At 44.0% G+C, this 16049-nt stretch overlaps 1 protein-coding gene across 2 annotated transcripts; it reads right to left on the bottom strand.

Moving 5' to 3' along the window:
• Window positions 1–2001: 2001 nt before the first annotated feature.
• Window positions 2002–15685, bottom strand: hrh2a (histamine receptor H2a). 2 transcript variants are annotated; one of them, XM_048230743.1, is made up of 4 exons: window positions 15645–15685; window positions 3028–4751; window positions 2576–2667; window positions 2002–2475 (listed from the first exon to the last, which is right to left on the bottom strand). In XM_048230743.1, the coding sequence occupies exons 2-4, from the start codon at window positions 4191–4193 to the stop codon at window positions 2450–2452; spliced, it is 1284 nt and encodes a 427-aa protein (XP_048086700.1). In that variant the 5' UTR covers window positions 4194–4751; window positions 15645–15685; the 3' UTR covers window positions 2002–2449. The 2 variants fall into 2 exon arrangements, with proteins under 2 accessions (XP_048086700.1, XP_048086701.1); XM_048230744.1 differs by lacking the exon at window positions 2002–2475 and having other exon boundaries at window positions 2582–2708.
• Window positions 15686–16049: the final 364 nt, after the last annotated feature.

The following is a 16049-nucleotide window of genomic DNA, read 5'->3' on the forward strand; positions in this document are numbered from 1 at the left end:
GCTAGTAGCCTTAACTTTAAAATCTGATTCATATTGCCCTGCTTTCATTCACCCCTTCTATTTAATGCAGAGTTCAAGGGCCTGACGTAGACATAAACCCCCAAAATATTAGCGAACCCCCACCTTGGTGGCCTATGAGGAGGGGAACACCCAGTGGTTAATTGGTAAATCAAGAGGTACTGGAGCGCTGAGAGGGTGGTGCTCTGGCAGGTTAGGGGCGAGAAAAATAGCCACAAAGTGCATATTAAAAAAATCTTGCTTCTCACCATGCTGAAACACTAGTCACATATTTTTTTTACCAATTAATTAATTGTCGCTTTTTTAAATAGACGGACCAGGCCTAATCTGCCATGACAATGGCAAAGTCAAATGATTTAGTGATGATGTGCACATGTAGTGAGAGACAACTGGCTATGAAGAGAGGCAAATCTATTCCCCTAGTCAAACATAGTCCAGGCTTGTTAGTGATGTAAAGGTGTTTGCCTGCATCAAGCACAGGGACTCTGAATGTCGTTTTATTTGATTGTTTTAGGAGGCTCACCAATCACTACTGTCCAATCTGCTGTGTGCAAAAATAGTTTTTGGTCACTATGACACAAAGACCATCAAAGGGTTAAATGTAGATTTTTTTTCATTAAACTTAGAGTGTGATTTCAACTGTATTGTGGCTTTGTGCATCATTAGTTATTTGTCTTTGGAGTCACTTATTCCCTCAATGTCTCACATGTCTCTTCATAACCTATGCCATCTTGTGTGCCTTATTCGGCTCACTCTTTATTATTGGCTATGTTTTTAATTTCCACTCCTTACTCCCCTTGTCTTCATACCCATTCTTCCACTTCCTTCTCCCTCACTTTTATTTATTTATTTATTTATTTATTTATTTATTTCATTTAGTCTCTCACCACCCCTCAAGCCATTCCTCTCTCCAAATTACATTAACTCATTAGGTTTTTTATTATGACTTTTTTTTTTCCATGAAGGATGACTAATGATCTTCTTGCCCCGTTAACTGTGCCCTCCTTCTCCATATCATAGTGCTTAATTCTCCACTCTTTATCAGCTAAGCATGTGCTCTGTCCCACTCTCTCCTCCTGGTCTTGTCTGGTCTGCCACAGCATTCGTTTGATAATGTGTCAGAGGTTGGAATGGACTGTACTGGAGGAGGAAGAAGAAGGAAAAGAAGATGATGAAGATGAGGATGATGACGATCTCCACTCACCTTCTCCTCAAGTCAGTCCTCTTCCTCTGTTCTCTCCTCCTCTTGCCAAGGCCTCTACTGAGGTCATCATACTTTTGATTGATGAGGTGTGTGTGTGTGTGTGTGTGTGTGTGTGTGTGTGTTTGTGTGTGTCAGAGTCTGAGTGTTGTGTGTGTGTGTGTGTCTGAGTGTGAGTGTCGCGTGTGTGTGTCTATTCTTGTGTTATCTCTCCTCTTATTTCCTGATGACAGTCCAAGATGATGGATCGCTCATGAAGAGCCTATGAAATTTGTGTGTTATTGAAGAGCTGGTGTGTGTGTGTGTGTGTGTGATATGTGTGTGTGTGTGTGTGTGTGTCTGTGTGTGTGTGTGTGTGTGTGTGTGTGTGTGTGTGTGTGTGTGTGTGTGTGTGTGTGTGTGTGTGTGTGGCAGACGCAGAAAAAAAAAACAAGTCACAGGGGGAGCTGGGGACAGAGTGAGTGTGTCGCTGTTTGAGAGCATTTACTTGTGTGTATTCAGTGGCTAGTGGCTGATAATTTGACGGTAAAGAGGCAGTGATGAATGGTTTTAATGTACCGAGGGTCAGTGTGCCCAGCTGACAAAGAGTGAGGGGAAGAGAAAGAGAGGAGAGCAGAAGGCCTGAGAAATGTGTTGAATGGTTGGAGATGACAGAGAGGAAAGATATTGCAACACAGCGCGGTGGCGTATTGCACCGCACTGCAATCGCAAAGAAAAAAGAACTTTGAGAAAAGATGTGGTTTAGAGTGTGTGAGTATAGTTAGCAGAGAAACACTGAAATACTCATTGCTATTCGATTTTTGATAGAAATTATATTTAATACTGTCCTCGTGCACCCCACAACTATACTGCAAGCAAGCTGCCATTTTGTTTCTTCTTCCTTCTCATAATTAAAAAAAAAAAAAAAAAGATTTTGACCAGTAGGGGGCAGATGGGGTGCATGGTCAAATTCAACACACCTGTCCTGAATAAGGCAAAGGTTCATTATCACAGTGTTTGAGACAAGAGCCACTCATGGAAAAAAGAATTCAAGGGGTTGTACAACACGGCTCGTTTGAGTTCAAGTGATAACACAAGTAGGAATGTCATTTGAGGGGAAAGCTTAGTTGCTGCTGATTGCTTTATGGCTTGAACATTTCCTTGACCCTCTGCACAGCATGTCCTCTGTTGTCCCTGTGCGACACCGCCAGTGATTGGTTGAGCAGCTGGCTGGACAGAACGTTCTGGTCCTCAACCTCTCTGCCCCTGTGGGGGTTCTGAGAAGACCCCATTGAGTCCAGACGAAGAACATGTTAGACAACACTTTAAGACAATATCAAACAGTGCACTAAATGAATCTCGCTGAACAAATCTCACCTGCCAGCCATCTCAAGCACTTGTCTTGCTTGGTGTCACCCTCCGGGTGGCCGGGTGAAGATGTGGACCTGGTCCAATGGCCGGGCGTCAAGCTGGGGTCAGCAGGAAATAGGTCACCGTGAGCTACAGGTGTCTGGAAGTCATGGACAGCAGCACAGATACACAGAGGTAATGTGGTACCAGCATCAGTACTCACTGTATCTATGGATCACTGTAATCAGTCCAATGACTGCTGTTTATACAGTATGCTGTGTTAATTGACCCGTCAGGCATTTATAAATACTGTGTAAGGGAGAAAGACCTTTCCAGCAGGTCCTGAGAGCATATCGCATGAATTTTGTCCTCCACTGACAACACGCCTGTAATGCCTTTGAAGTCTTGGAGAAGGACGCAGATAAGGAACTTAACCCAGAGACACTCACCCCACCACCACCCCCACCACCATTTCTCACCTTAATGTGTTATTGCCGTCAGTGACCTCTGTGTCCATCATCAGTGGATTGCCATTACCCAGGGATGGCCCGTCGCTCCCATTCAAATTCTGCATCATGACCATAGCTCCGGGCACGGATCCTGCCCTGCTGAAGCAATGCTTGAGTCCAGTCACTGGCCCATCCTCCCAGCTTCTCTCTTCTCCTGCTCCCACGTTCGAGTCCAGCTGCACAGGCTTGAGCCTCGGGCAGTGCAGGAGCCGCCCGTAGGCCGAGCGGAAGTCTCGGTTGAGCGCGGCGTACAGGAAGGGGTTGAGCGCCGAGTTGGTGTAGCCGAGCCACAGCACCACCGAGTAGGCCGTGTCGCGCATGTCCTTCTGCAGCAGGCCCATGACGGTGAAGTAGGTGAAGTACGGCGTCCAGCAGACGATGAACGCGCCCACCACCACCGCCAGCGTCACCGTGGCCTTGTTCTCGCGCACGGCCACCGCCAGCACCCCCCAGTGGCCGGCCGGTGTACTGCTGCAGCCTCCGGCGCGTCGCGTGGCCACTATGCGGCGCGCCTGCGCCCGCGCGATGCGGAACACGCGGCAGTAGCTCCAGCACATGGCCAGCAGCGGCAGGTAGAAGGTGAACAGCGCGTCCACCACGGCGTACGTGGCGTTCAGGTCGAACTTGCACGTGCCGGCGCTCGCGGCGTCGGCGTCGGCGTCCGCCGCGCCCACGTTCTGGACGGTGCCGTCCCTCGTGTTCCAGCCCATGTGGATGGGCACGAAGGAGAGGCACACGGAGACCAGCCAGATGAGGGCCAGCGCCACGCCGACGCGCGCCGGCCTCAGGAGAGCCGCGTAGCGCAGCGGCGCCGTCACGGCCAGGTAGCGGTCCATGCTGATGGCCAGCAGGTTGAGGATGGACGCCGTGCTCAGCATGACGTCCAACGAGATGTAGACGTTGCAGAAGGCGGCGCCCAGCGGCCAGGCGCCCTGACGCACCTCCAGCAGCGCGGAGAACGGGAGCACCAGCGCACCCAGCAGCAGGTCGGTGACGGCCAGCGAGACGATGAAGCAGTTGGTGACGCAGCGGAGGCGGCGCGTGGTGCACACGGCCAGGCACACCAGCACGTTGCCACACACGGTCAGCACAATGAGCAGGGCCAGGACTGTGCCCAGCAGGATGAGGGTTAGCATGCTTCTGGGACACAGGAGTGAGGAAGTGTGTGCGTGTGTGTGTGTTTGTGTGTGTGTGTGTGTGTGTTTTTTTGTGTGTGTGTGTACCTTTATGATTCACTTATATGTTTGCATTTGTATGTGTATTCGCATGAGTATATACAGTATGTGTGTCTTTAAGGTGTGAGTGTTCAGAGATCAGAGGAGAGAGTCATACTGTAAATATCGAGAGGACTCGTGGAAGTGTTGGATTTGTTCGCTTGTCCTTTTCACGTGTGGAGGAGTTACACTTTTATATTTCCTCTCTGCAGGTCAGAAGAAGGAATGGAATACTGTTGCCCATCCTCCAGCCAACAGCAGGACAGCCTACATGATCAGGTGTTTAAAGAGCTTGCACTGGGTTTGTGTCTGTCGGACACTGTCCTGTCTTTTTAGTGATGAGTGGACTATAATGTAGCCGCCATGACTTGGAAAGAGTCTCACACAGAGCCAGTGGGTGCTGGGGACATCCTCTCCTGGCTGAAAGATTGGAGTGGGGCTCCCTCTTCTGGTGATGGACTCTCACTGCACCAGTCGAACCTGAAGAGACATCACAGAAATAGGTAAGAAATCAGTCCTGCAGCTTTCTTTAGTGGTGAGACAGCTAAGGTCACAGTGGCTTTTAATCCCCTCCGAAAAGTGCCATTCCCTTCTCAAATCCTCAGCCTATGGCAAGTCAGATCAAATAATTTGTATAATTTGCTTAATTTGCATTTACTGTATATCCTTTAGAAGAAATGGGTCATATGTACACAACTGATAAAAGTTGTATACACCTTAATGCAGCTTAAGGAGGAGCTTTAGATCATCTGGATCCAGGCCTTGATTACGAAATGCTTTCCTGTGATCAGCAAGAGATTAGTCATTTAGTCATAATAGTTTGCTGTTCTTTGAACACTGGAATGTGTGTGTGCGTGTGCCAGTGCGTGTCTGTGTGTCGGCCTGCATGTGCGTCGGTGGGGCTATTTATGTGTGCGCTACTTCAGACTGAAATGGATGTTTGGGAAAAGCTCCAGGTAACAAGACCGAGCACAGCGAGCGCTCTATGTGCTCAGCCTTATCTCCTGTGTCAGCCAATCAGACCCACTTATCACCCACACCACCAATCACGGCCCTCTTATCAGAGAAAGGGGAGGGGGAGGGGTGCTCAAAGAAGGAAGTCTTCACATGCAATTCAACAATTCGCAAAACAAACATGCTCAATATCATCTTTGCAGAGTCGACATTTGCTTGTGACATTCTAGAAAGAGACATTTTGTCTGCCAGCCCATACTAGAAAAATGCATTTTATCTGTTGGTTCAGTTTAGCAAGTAGTGTCAGATGACCAAGCTCTGACTAAGGTGAACTCAATCTTACACGTTCAAGCGGGGTCACAGTTAAAAAGAATCAAAACCAAATAATTTTTCTCTAGTTAGTTCTCACTCAACTTGAGGTTAAGAACAGGAGGAACACAAGCTTCCCATGACCCTTCCCATGGCTATCTGATGAAGGTTCCCCTTTTCGGTTCTCATAAAGTGATCATTGTGGACCGCAGATAAGACTTGGAAGGAGGAAGCTACTGTAGAACGTGAGCTGAACAAATGAACAAATGAGGTATCTGACCTCATACAAAAGTCATCAATTGCTTCAACATTTTCATGGGATGGTGGGTTTTGTGAGGCGTACAAGTTTATAGGTACCATTTCAACACCTTTGACATTCATACCTGGAAACTTTTTCCCTAAACCTGCAAGAGCACACACACACACACACACACACACACACACACACACACACACACACACACACACACACACACACAAATTCTGTTTAACATTGCGGGCATTGCCCTTTAGGGCTCAGTTGTACTGGTATTTCCATGATTCATCTGAATCTGGTGAACAGATGTTTGCCACAGCACTTTAGTGACATTCAATAACTCAAGCTAATTCAACAAAACAACGTTTTTGTATGGCATCACTAGCAACTTATCTTCATGAGACCACAATCTACTGCATTTCAGAGAGTATTTAAATACTCTTCACCACATGATTAGACAATGGAACCTATGGATTCTACAAAATAATGTCACTAGTATTATTGCCAGCCTGTGCCACCCTAATTATGGAGTCTGTGATTGTAATGACACCATCGTGGTATGTTGGCCTTGGCTCAGCTGGACGATGGTCACTATGGGTTTTAGCGGTAGCATCAAAGGCAGTATCATGGGAACCAATCCCACAGGCTGTAATGTTCACGTTTGTGTGATGTAACGATGCTCATCCCCACTCCCCACTCTCATCCTCACAGACAGACACATCTATCTCTACAAATATGAAGTCTAATGAATCAGCACTTAATAGATATGTGACTATTCTTATGAATACATGCATGTTAACTAGGCCAAAGCCAGCCACATGTTTTTATTTTTCAAGCTCTCACTCAATCACTCACATACTGTACACACACACACACTCTCTCTCTCACACACACACACACACATGCACACACACACACACACACACACACACACACACACACACACACACACACACACACACACACACACACACACACACACAGACAGAGGATGGGAAAGTGATCTGGGCCAAGCCGCAGTGAGTGTGTGGGGATCCATGTAGGGCAAGCAGAGAGCAGGGGGTCTGCCCAGATATGGAAAGGGATGACAGAATGGAGCCAAGAGGCCATTTTTTGTTTGACAATGTGTACAATACTCTTTGTGTGAGTGTGTGTGTGTGTATGAGTGTGGTTGTTAGTTGCTGTGTGTGTGTGTGTGTGTGTGTGTGTGTGTGTGTGTGTGTGTGTGTGTGTCTGTGTGTATGTGTGTAAGTATGAGTGTGTGCTTTTGTGAATGCATGTGAAGATATCTGTGGGTGTGTGAGTATGTGAGTTTATGCTTTCATGTATGTGTGTATGAATGTGATTATATCTTTGTGTGTGTGTGTGTGTGTGTGTGTGTGTGTGTGTGTGTGTGTGTGTGTGTGTGTGTGTGTGTGTGTGTGTGTGTGTGTGCGCGCGCATACATATATTTGAGTGTATGTGAATGTATGCAAATAATGAGTGTCACTGCGATAATGCACACTTGGATGAGAAACAAATTGGTTTGTGTGTGTCTGTATTTACAGCGGGGAAAATAAGTATTGAACACATCAACATTTTTTTCAGTAAGGATGAATCCAATGAGGCTATTTGCATGAAATTTTCATCAGACATTAGTATTAACTCAGATAATCCACCCATATAAATAAATCCAAACATTAAAGGAGAATTCCGGTGTGATATTGACCTAAAGTGTATTGAAACATGATACCGAGTGTGAACATATGTCTCATAGCCCATCTCGGCTTGTCCCCTGCACTCCAAAATCTGGCGCTAGTTAGCCGATGCTACCAACAGCTTTTTCAATAGTGGTGCTTCGGCATCGGGCTAGCCATGCAAATAAATCACTGTTTTACACCCATTTACGAGTGGTGAATGGCAAGATTCTCCCGGAACAAAAGGGCTCCATTCATCATTCCTTCAACTGTAAGAAGTCCGCCAGTACCATGAGATGAAAAACAGCCCCACACCATGATACCACCACCTCCAAACCTCACTGTTGGTATGGTATTTTTAGGGTGATGCACAGTGCCATTTCTCCTCCAAATATGGTGTGTAGTATGACATCCAAAAAGTTCAATTTTGCTCTTGCCTGACCAGAATACATTCTATCAGTATTTCATAGGCTTGTCCAAATGTTGTGTAGCAAACTTTCAACGAGCTTCGACATGTTTTTCTTCAGTAATAGAGTCATGCGGGGTGAGCGTGCATAGAACCATGGCGGTGGAGTGCATTACCTATGATTTTCTCTGTAATAATTGTACCTGCTGCATCCAAGTCTTTCTGGAGCTTTCTTCAAGTGGTCCTTAGCTCTTGGCCTACTCTTCTGACAATCCTTCTGACTTCCTGGTTCGAAATCTTGCAAGGAGATCCTGTGCATGGCCGGTTAATAATGATGCAGTGATGTTCCTTCCACTTGCTTCAATACTTTTTCCCTGTGCCATTCCACTTTTTTACTCATAACTCTACTTATGGATATTAATGTTTGGATTTTTAATATGTGTGGATTACCTAAATTAATACTAATCTCTGGTGAAAATGTCATGCGAATAGCCTCACTGGAAGTATACTTACTGAAAAAAATGTTGACGTGTCCAATACTTATTTTCCCCGCTGTATACACGTGTACACCGAGAGACAAAGAAACTGCGGCCATAAACCACTTTAGATAAGCACAGGGAACAGCACTACACTGGACACTGCACTGGACACACACAATAGAGAGCGATGAGGCAGATGAAACAAAGACAGACAGACAGACAGACAGACAGACAGACAGACAGATAAACAGGAAGGCTTTTTGGAATCGAAATAAAACGAGACAGAGGAAGTGGGCACTATTCTGAACGCTTGTGTCTACCCGCATGACAGAATAAATGAGTGCGTGCTGAGCTCATGAGTGTACTGAAGACAGATGCACTGGACAAGAGAGAGGATCTTTGTGGTCCACGTTACGGTTGTATTATCTTGTTTGAACTTCCTGTGAAAGTGCACGCTAACTTAAGCGATGCAGCGATGCATGAGGTAAGCTGTTCTGGATGATAATGGTATATAATGTATGAATGAAATACACTATATCAGAGTATCACACAGCTATGCCCATTAAGTGTGTGTGTGTGTGTGTGTGTGTGTGTGTGTGTGTGTGTGTGTGTGTGTGTGTGTGTTTGTGAGAAAGAGAGAAAGAAAGAAAGAAAGAGAGAGAGAAAGAGAGAGACTGCACATATGCACATACAATATGTACACACTGTCACTTACACTCAATGACCTGCTGGCCATGTTTTGAAATGTTTTAGAATTCTATTCCATTCTGTTCCTCATACACCAAATTAATAACAAATGGCATATGTTTACACAGTCACAGTCAATACACACACACACACACACACACACACACACACACACACACACACACACACACACACACACTGATTAAACTTGTAACAATTACTCACTTGTATGCCAACACACATGCTCTCACACACACACACACACACACACACACACACACACACACACACACACACACACACACACACACACACACAGACACAGATACTCACTGACACACACTTATCATTGATGACACACATACACACAAACACAGATTAAAATGGTTTGAGAGGTGGGTGGGTGGAAGTGCTTTTAGTTAGAAGGGACATTTATGAGTATTTCTGAAGAATTTTCTGTCTCTAAAAACTGGACAGTGACTAGTGAGTTGTCCATACTATGACCTATGAACTACTTCTAGAGAATATAGACCATTTGTTAATTTGTTCCTTGTTGGTTTTGTGCAGATGGGAAAGGCTTCTGAAAAGTTTCCAGTTAATATTGCCAATAATCATTTCTCATAAATGTCTGGGATCAGATCATTTATCAGATGTGCAATCAGCCAGGGAATGTTTATAGATTGGTTGTTAGTTGCTGTGTTTGTGTGTGTGTGTGTGTGTGTGTGTGTGTGTGTGTGTGTGTGTGTGTGTGTGTGTGTGTGTGTGTGTTTGTAGATGGAATTTGTAACATGAAAGTTGTGTGTGTGTGTGTGTGTGTGTGAGAGAGAGAGAGAGAGTGTGTGTGATTGTGAGAGAGTGTGGAGTGATTGAATTATAAATCAAACTTTTGTAAAGCTATTCCAGGTCACCACAACCTTGACACAAGACACATGAAAGCTGATTGTGGCCTATTTATACTCACACTTGGACTGACACTTATCACAAGGGAGGGATGTTCTTCCTCCAATTCAGTCTCTATGGATTTGGCTCCCCCTTTTTTATAGCAAGTTTAAGGTAAACAGTCTCAGTGTATTTTCCATTTCTGCTTGTTCAGTAAATGTTAAGGGTAGTTAGGGTTTAGTCTGTGTCTACGCTATATTGTCTTCACCTTCCTGGTAAAGATACAATCATCAAACAATATTTTAAACATTAAAGTATTACTGCAGAGTTGCCCTGCAGTAACCTGAAAAGTTATGGGTTCAATTCCGGCGTCCATCTTTGTGCCCTTGAGCAAGACACTTAACCCCAAGTTGATCTAATTGAAATTTGCATGGCACTTTGGATAAAACTGTCTCCTAAATGAATAAATGTATTGTATGTATGTAATGTAAAGTTGAAATGTGTCCCCTCAGTGTCTTTGGGTTACTGTGTGTGTGTGTGTGTGTGTGTGTGTGTGTGTGTGTGTGTGTGTGTGTGTGTGTGTGTGTGTGAAACCTGACCCTGAGATATGGAAGTGTGACCCAGCAGTTTATTCCTTCCTGCTGTTTCAAAAGGACATGGCTTGAAATGTCTGTGCAGAATTGTCACATTTCATCCAACCATCCACCAACCTGCACCAACAGCCGTGGGCATCAGTTTGGTTTAAAACGTGGTGGGGACATAAACATTTGCATGTAGTTTGGTTTGACAAGTGGGACATAATGTAGACACTTTACTTTAGACGTTACTTCTCACTATGATGTCTGTGCCTGTGCTGTGTAGCTTATACAAATGCACTGCATTTTGAAGCCTACTGCGGTTGTGTAAAGCAAAAAAAAGTAAAAAAACAAGCTAAAATGAGTGGAAATAACTGAAATCAGTCATTAATTTCTTTTTTTTTGCCTACAGACATTTCGGGCAAGAAGCCCCTTATTCAGCGTGATTATGGCGATTTCGCCATAATCGCCATAATCACCGTAATCACGCTGAAGAAGGGCGTCCCCGAAACGTCCGTGGGCCGATTAAAAAAAATTAAAAAAATAACTGAGAGTGCTATCCTTTATTCACAATGTTTATTTTGATGCTCATTTAGCACCCAGTTGGCTTATACACCAAGGTGGTGAGGGCGTTAGATAATTTATAATATCAGTTATTGAGACACATAGAGGTACCAACTCAGAGTTCCAAAGACTCATGGTAGCCAATATTTATTTTTCAGTGTAATTTTACTATGTGTACTTTTAAGCTCTTATCTTGGTTATTGTAATGGCCATCTATACTATAGTTTGATACATAATGTACACTATTTGCATTATGTCTTATGTCAACCTTTATATCAAGGGAAAATATATTTGCATTATAATTTGCATTATTTTTTATTTTGTAATTTGCGTTATTTTTGTATTTGCAGTCATTCAAGCATGCCATATGCATGCCATGCAATATGTACAGATATAAATATCTGTTCATATTTGTGTATCGGCAATATAAGACTCATGATGGTGGGGTACTCAATGGCTTAGGCATTTACAAAAATATATGCACTGACATAAATATTTATAATCAATAGTTTTATTCTCTGATGTCTTGCCACTGAACCATTGGATGAAGAATGTGCCTTATACTTTTCTGCATTTGTGACCCGAAGTAAGTTGTGCTTTCATATGTGCATCACAGTTGATCTTTGGGTGCTATTTCATTAGAATTTCAGCTCAATGTTGGAGACCATGTAGAAATTTGCTGCAATTTCAAAACCAGATTACTTGGTAATGGCGTACAGAGGCATGCTTTATATCCTCCTATTCGGCAAGGTCTGCTGGTTATTCTGATATACAGCTGGCCATGTGTTGAGTGAACAGTTCGTAAGACAAGACTAATGGGTGTGCAGAACTGTGTGCAGAATGTGATTACATTTCATGTAAATTCAACATTTTCATGTGAACCGTTTATCACAGTAACTAGCTGGTAATATCACTGGTGAGCGTATCTTGAGCCCTGTGTAATGGGTACTCCGCAGCAATTCAACAGAGAAGAAGGTGTGTGTATTTGGACACAATTTGCACCCATTGCTACTAATATGTTACATTACATTTATTAATTTACCAGACACTTTTCATCCAAAGTGACGTACTAATGTGACATCTACTACAAGGGACTACATTGGGGAATGTTTAGACAACAGAGCAACTTGGGGTTAAGTGCCTTGCTCAAGGGCACAACGTTGCAACTTGGGGTTAAGTGAGCAACTTGGGGTTAAGTGCCTTGCTCAAGGGCACAACGTTGAAAGCCAGGAATTGAACCCAAAACTGTTTTGGGTTACTGCATGCTAGCCCAGCTTCTTAACCACTACTTTACCGCCGCCCAATTAAGTGCCATGAAGAGGCTTTTTGTTAATTTTCAGTTTATTTTCAAGTGGTGGGAACAAAATTAGTCACGGCTAAAAGTACTTTGGTAGGTACTCCCTACTGTCCCCACCTAAACTGGCAGTTTGTTAAAACTGCCTCTCGAGAATGGAGCTGTCGCCTACAGCCCGCCTACTGCCCCTAAATCATGGAATATACCCACTTTACCCATATATACCGTAAAATGCAAGCAAACATTATCAAGTGCATCTGCATGTGAAACTGCATCTGCAGTTCTTATCAAATAGGACATGAACTGCCTATCTGGCTGAGAATAACATGCAAGTGAAATAAAATAGCAGTCTGTTTGTCCCCGTCTCTATCTCTACATTCAATTTAATTAATGTCTCTCATTTCAATTCAGAGTTGCTTTGTTAGCCTGACTGTTTTGATTCAAAGGACAACAAATCAATTCATGAAAAAACAAGAGACATTAACTCATTGAATGCCAAGCTGTTTTCGGAAGCTTTGTCCTAGAGTGCCAGCAATCTTGACCATTGTTGATGATTTTTGTACAGCCACAGCATATTCTGTGTTATAGCTATGAACACATACAATGGCTCGTTTAAAAGGTGAGACTTTAAGCTCTCAGTGGGTGCAAACCGTGGATTTTTACACGCCTGTCCAGATAAAATGTCCAGATTGTGCGTTTTCATGAGTTTTCGATCATCATATATTTCATTTCCATTCATCACAGAGTTCCCAAAATCACATATAAGGTATGTTAGAGTGTCTAGTTTCGTAATTTAAAAAAAAGCTAAAAACGTAATATTACGTTTTTGGCACTCAACGCATGGGAAGGAAAAACGTAATATTACGTTTTTGGCACTCAATGAGTTAATCTGTGTTTGAGTGTCTCTATCTGTCTGATTCTCTCTCTCCCACTCTTTCCATCACAGTTTGACTTCTCTCTCTCTCTTGTGCGCTCTCTCTCGCTCTCTCTATCACAGTCTCTCTCTCTCTATTACAGTATCTCTGTCTGTATGTGTCTCTATCTCTCTCTCTGTCTATCACAACGTGGCTCTGTCTGTTTCTCTCTCTCTCTTTCTCTGTGTCTGTCTCTATCTTTCTCTCTGTCTATCACAGTGTGTTCGTCTCCTCATGTGCCCTGTCCCTGTTTGTGGAGAGTTTGTGTACTCTAATGTAGTCTGATAAGGGTGGCCCTAATGTTTGGGTTGCCGGGTAACCACCCAGTCTCTGTCTAATGAGTCGCGCGCCACAAAGGCATGCTAATGAGCTGTGACTGAGAGCCTGGAGCAGTGCAGTCCTTCAGATAACCCTCTCACCATACACACATGCTCACATGCTCACATGCTCACACACACACACACACACACACACACACACACACACACACACACACACATACACATACACACACACACACACACACACACACACACACACACACACACACACACACACACACACACACACACATGCTCTCTCTCTCTCTCTCTCTCTCACTCACTCACTCACTCACACACACACACACACACACACATACATAGGAACACTCACACAGGAACACCCACACAGACACACAGATATATATAGACACACACACATACCACTATAAACACACACACACACACACACACACACACACACACACACACACACACACACACACACACACACACACACACACACACACACACACATACACACACACATACCACTGAAAATAAAGAAACAGAGCAGGTCTTGGACACACACACGCTTGCACACTCAGATGCAACACATTTCTGTCTGAGTCACTATAGAGTTACATGCATTATTCCCCTCTCTACTCAAGTAAGCATATATTCATACTTTACCAGAAGAGAAAGTATAATGAATACCATTTATGGAGAATAATGCACACCATCTGAACAGATGTTAACCAATCAGAGCTCAATACTTGAACGATAGGTTCACATGTGAAGAATATGCTGAAATAATATAACTGAAATATCCCCCAGAGGTTGTTATAGTGTTGTCAGATGCACTGTGAAATGCACTGTGGCTTGTTTTACTCATTGATTTTATGTGATCAGCAAATTAATAGTCATTAAATTCATATCTGATGGGCTGTTTTTCTTACAATACTATACTTTCTTGTATCTCACCCATCTTGGAATTCTCTCTCTCTCTCTTTCGCTATCTTTCTCTCTCACGCTTTCTCTCACACTCTCTCTCTCTCACACACACATAACATTATAATCTATCAGTTTTTGCTTTTCAGCAGTGACAGACTGACTTGATGTCATATGCACCCACCCTCAGTCAATAGTCCCTGCTGTCCCTCATTAGAGGTAAACCCTCATCTCCAGCCACACCAGCATCTAATGTTCTACAGATGACTGCAACCACTTATGTATCCATAAATATTATTCCCTCACCCCTAGACTGAAGTCAGCACTTGTGTCAACACACACAAACACACACACACACACACACACACACACACACTAACAAACTATCACATACACACAGAATTGGAAACACACACATACACATACATACACACTGACACATAGGGTGAGAATTGCTGACACAAGCGTACACACACACACACACACACACACAGCACGCATGCTAAAGCTCACATATCTCACGTATGCGTATACCTCATGCCTGTCTGCTAGCACGGCAGCAGTTAGAACAGGAAACAGCACAGCTGAATTATGTCTCTCTGCATTTGAGCAGCTGTGCACTGAGATGTCAACTCCTATCGTTTCCCCAAAAAACTGGATTCATCATTATGGGAACCTTTTCTTAAAAAAGCTGCTCACTCACAAAATAAATAATTTAAGATTCCAAACAATAGGGTTATCGAAGCTCATTGAAGAGTCGAGCATACAGACCGAATTTCACATGGTATAGGAAATTAAGAGGATGAGTTCATGTCAAAAATTACTAACCGTATCCTTAATGTCAGTTGCCACAGTAAGAAGACTCTATCGACTGTGGATCACAGCCATCATCAATATTACAGAGGAAGTGAACTGTCAGTACTGTGAACTGAACAGTTCATCTGCTTGTTTATGTAATCCTATTATTGTTTTGGAGTTTTATAAATACGCCCAATACTCCGGGGTAAAGAGCTTAGTCTCCATAGGAATTCTATGTGGAGCTCAACAGTTGCAGGCAAAACTATTTTGCATTGCTTTTTTTGTTGTTGTTGTTAGTCGTTTTCACGATGTAAATGTATGAAAAAGAGAACGTATGCTGAAGGGAAAAGAAAAAGCAAGGTTTCACTCACCTTAGATGCCCTCTCTCCTCTCTCCTGCCCTGCTCTCTCTCTCCTCTCCTGCCCTGCCTCTCTCTCTCTCTCTCCTCTGCCTGCTCTCTCTCTCTCCTCTCTCCTGCCCTGCTCTCTCTCTCTCTCTCCTCTCTCCTGCCCTGCTCTCTCTCTCTCTCCCTCTCCTGCCCCTCTCTCTCTCTCCCTCTCTCCTGCCCTGCTCTCTCTCTCTCTCTCTCTCTCCTGCCCTGCTCTCTCTCTCTCCCCCTGCTCTCTCTCTCTCTCTCTCTTGCTCTCTCGCTCTCTTTCCTCTCTCCTGCCCTGCTTTCTCTCTCTCTCTCCCTCTTCCTGCCCTGCTCTCTCTCTCTCTCTCTCCTGCCCTGCTCTCTCTCTCTCTCTCCTCTCTCCTGCCCTGCTCTCTCTCTC

Source organism: Alosa alosa, chromosome 21 (assembly GCF_017589495.1).
Source record: "Alosa alosa isolate M-15738 ecotype Scorff River chromosome 21, AALO_Geno_1.1, whole genome shotgun sequence".
Lineage (NCBI taxonomy): Eukaryota > Metazoa > Chordata > Actinopteri > Clupeiformes > Clupeidae > Alosa > Alosa alosa.

Excerpts from the sequence above, each read along its gene's own strand:
- hrh2a (XM_048230743.1), bottom strand. The coding sequence starts at position 4,193 with ATGCTAACCCTCATCCTGCTGGGCACAGTCCTGGCCCTGCTCATTGTG. Across the intron at positions 2,668-3,027 it reads GACGGCAATAACACATTAAG|CTTGACGCCCGGCCATTGGA; the intron begins GTGAGAAATGGT and ends TGCTGACCCCAG. Across the intron at positions 2,476-2,575 it reads GTGCTTGAGATGGCTGGCAG|AACCCCCACAGGGGCAGAGA; the intron begins GTGAGATTTGTT and ends GGGTCTTCTCAG.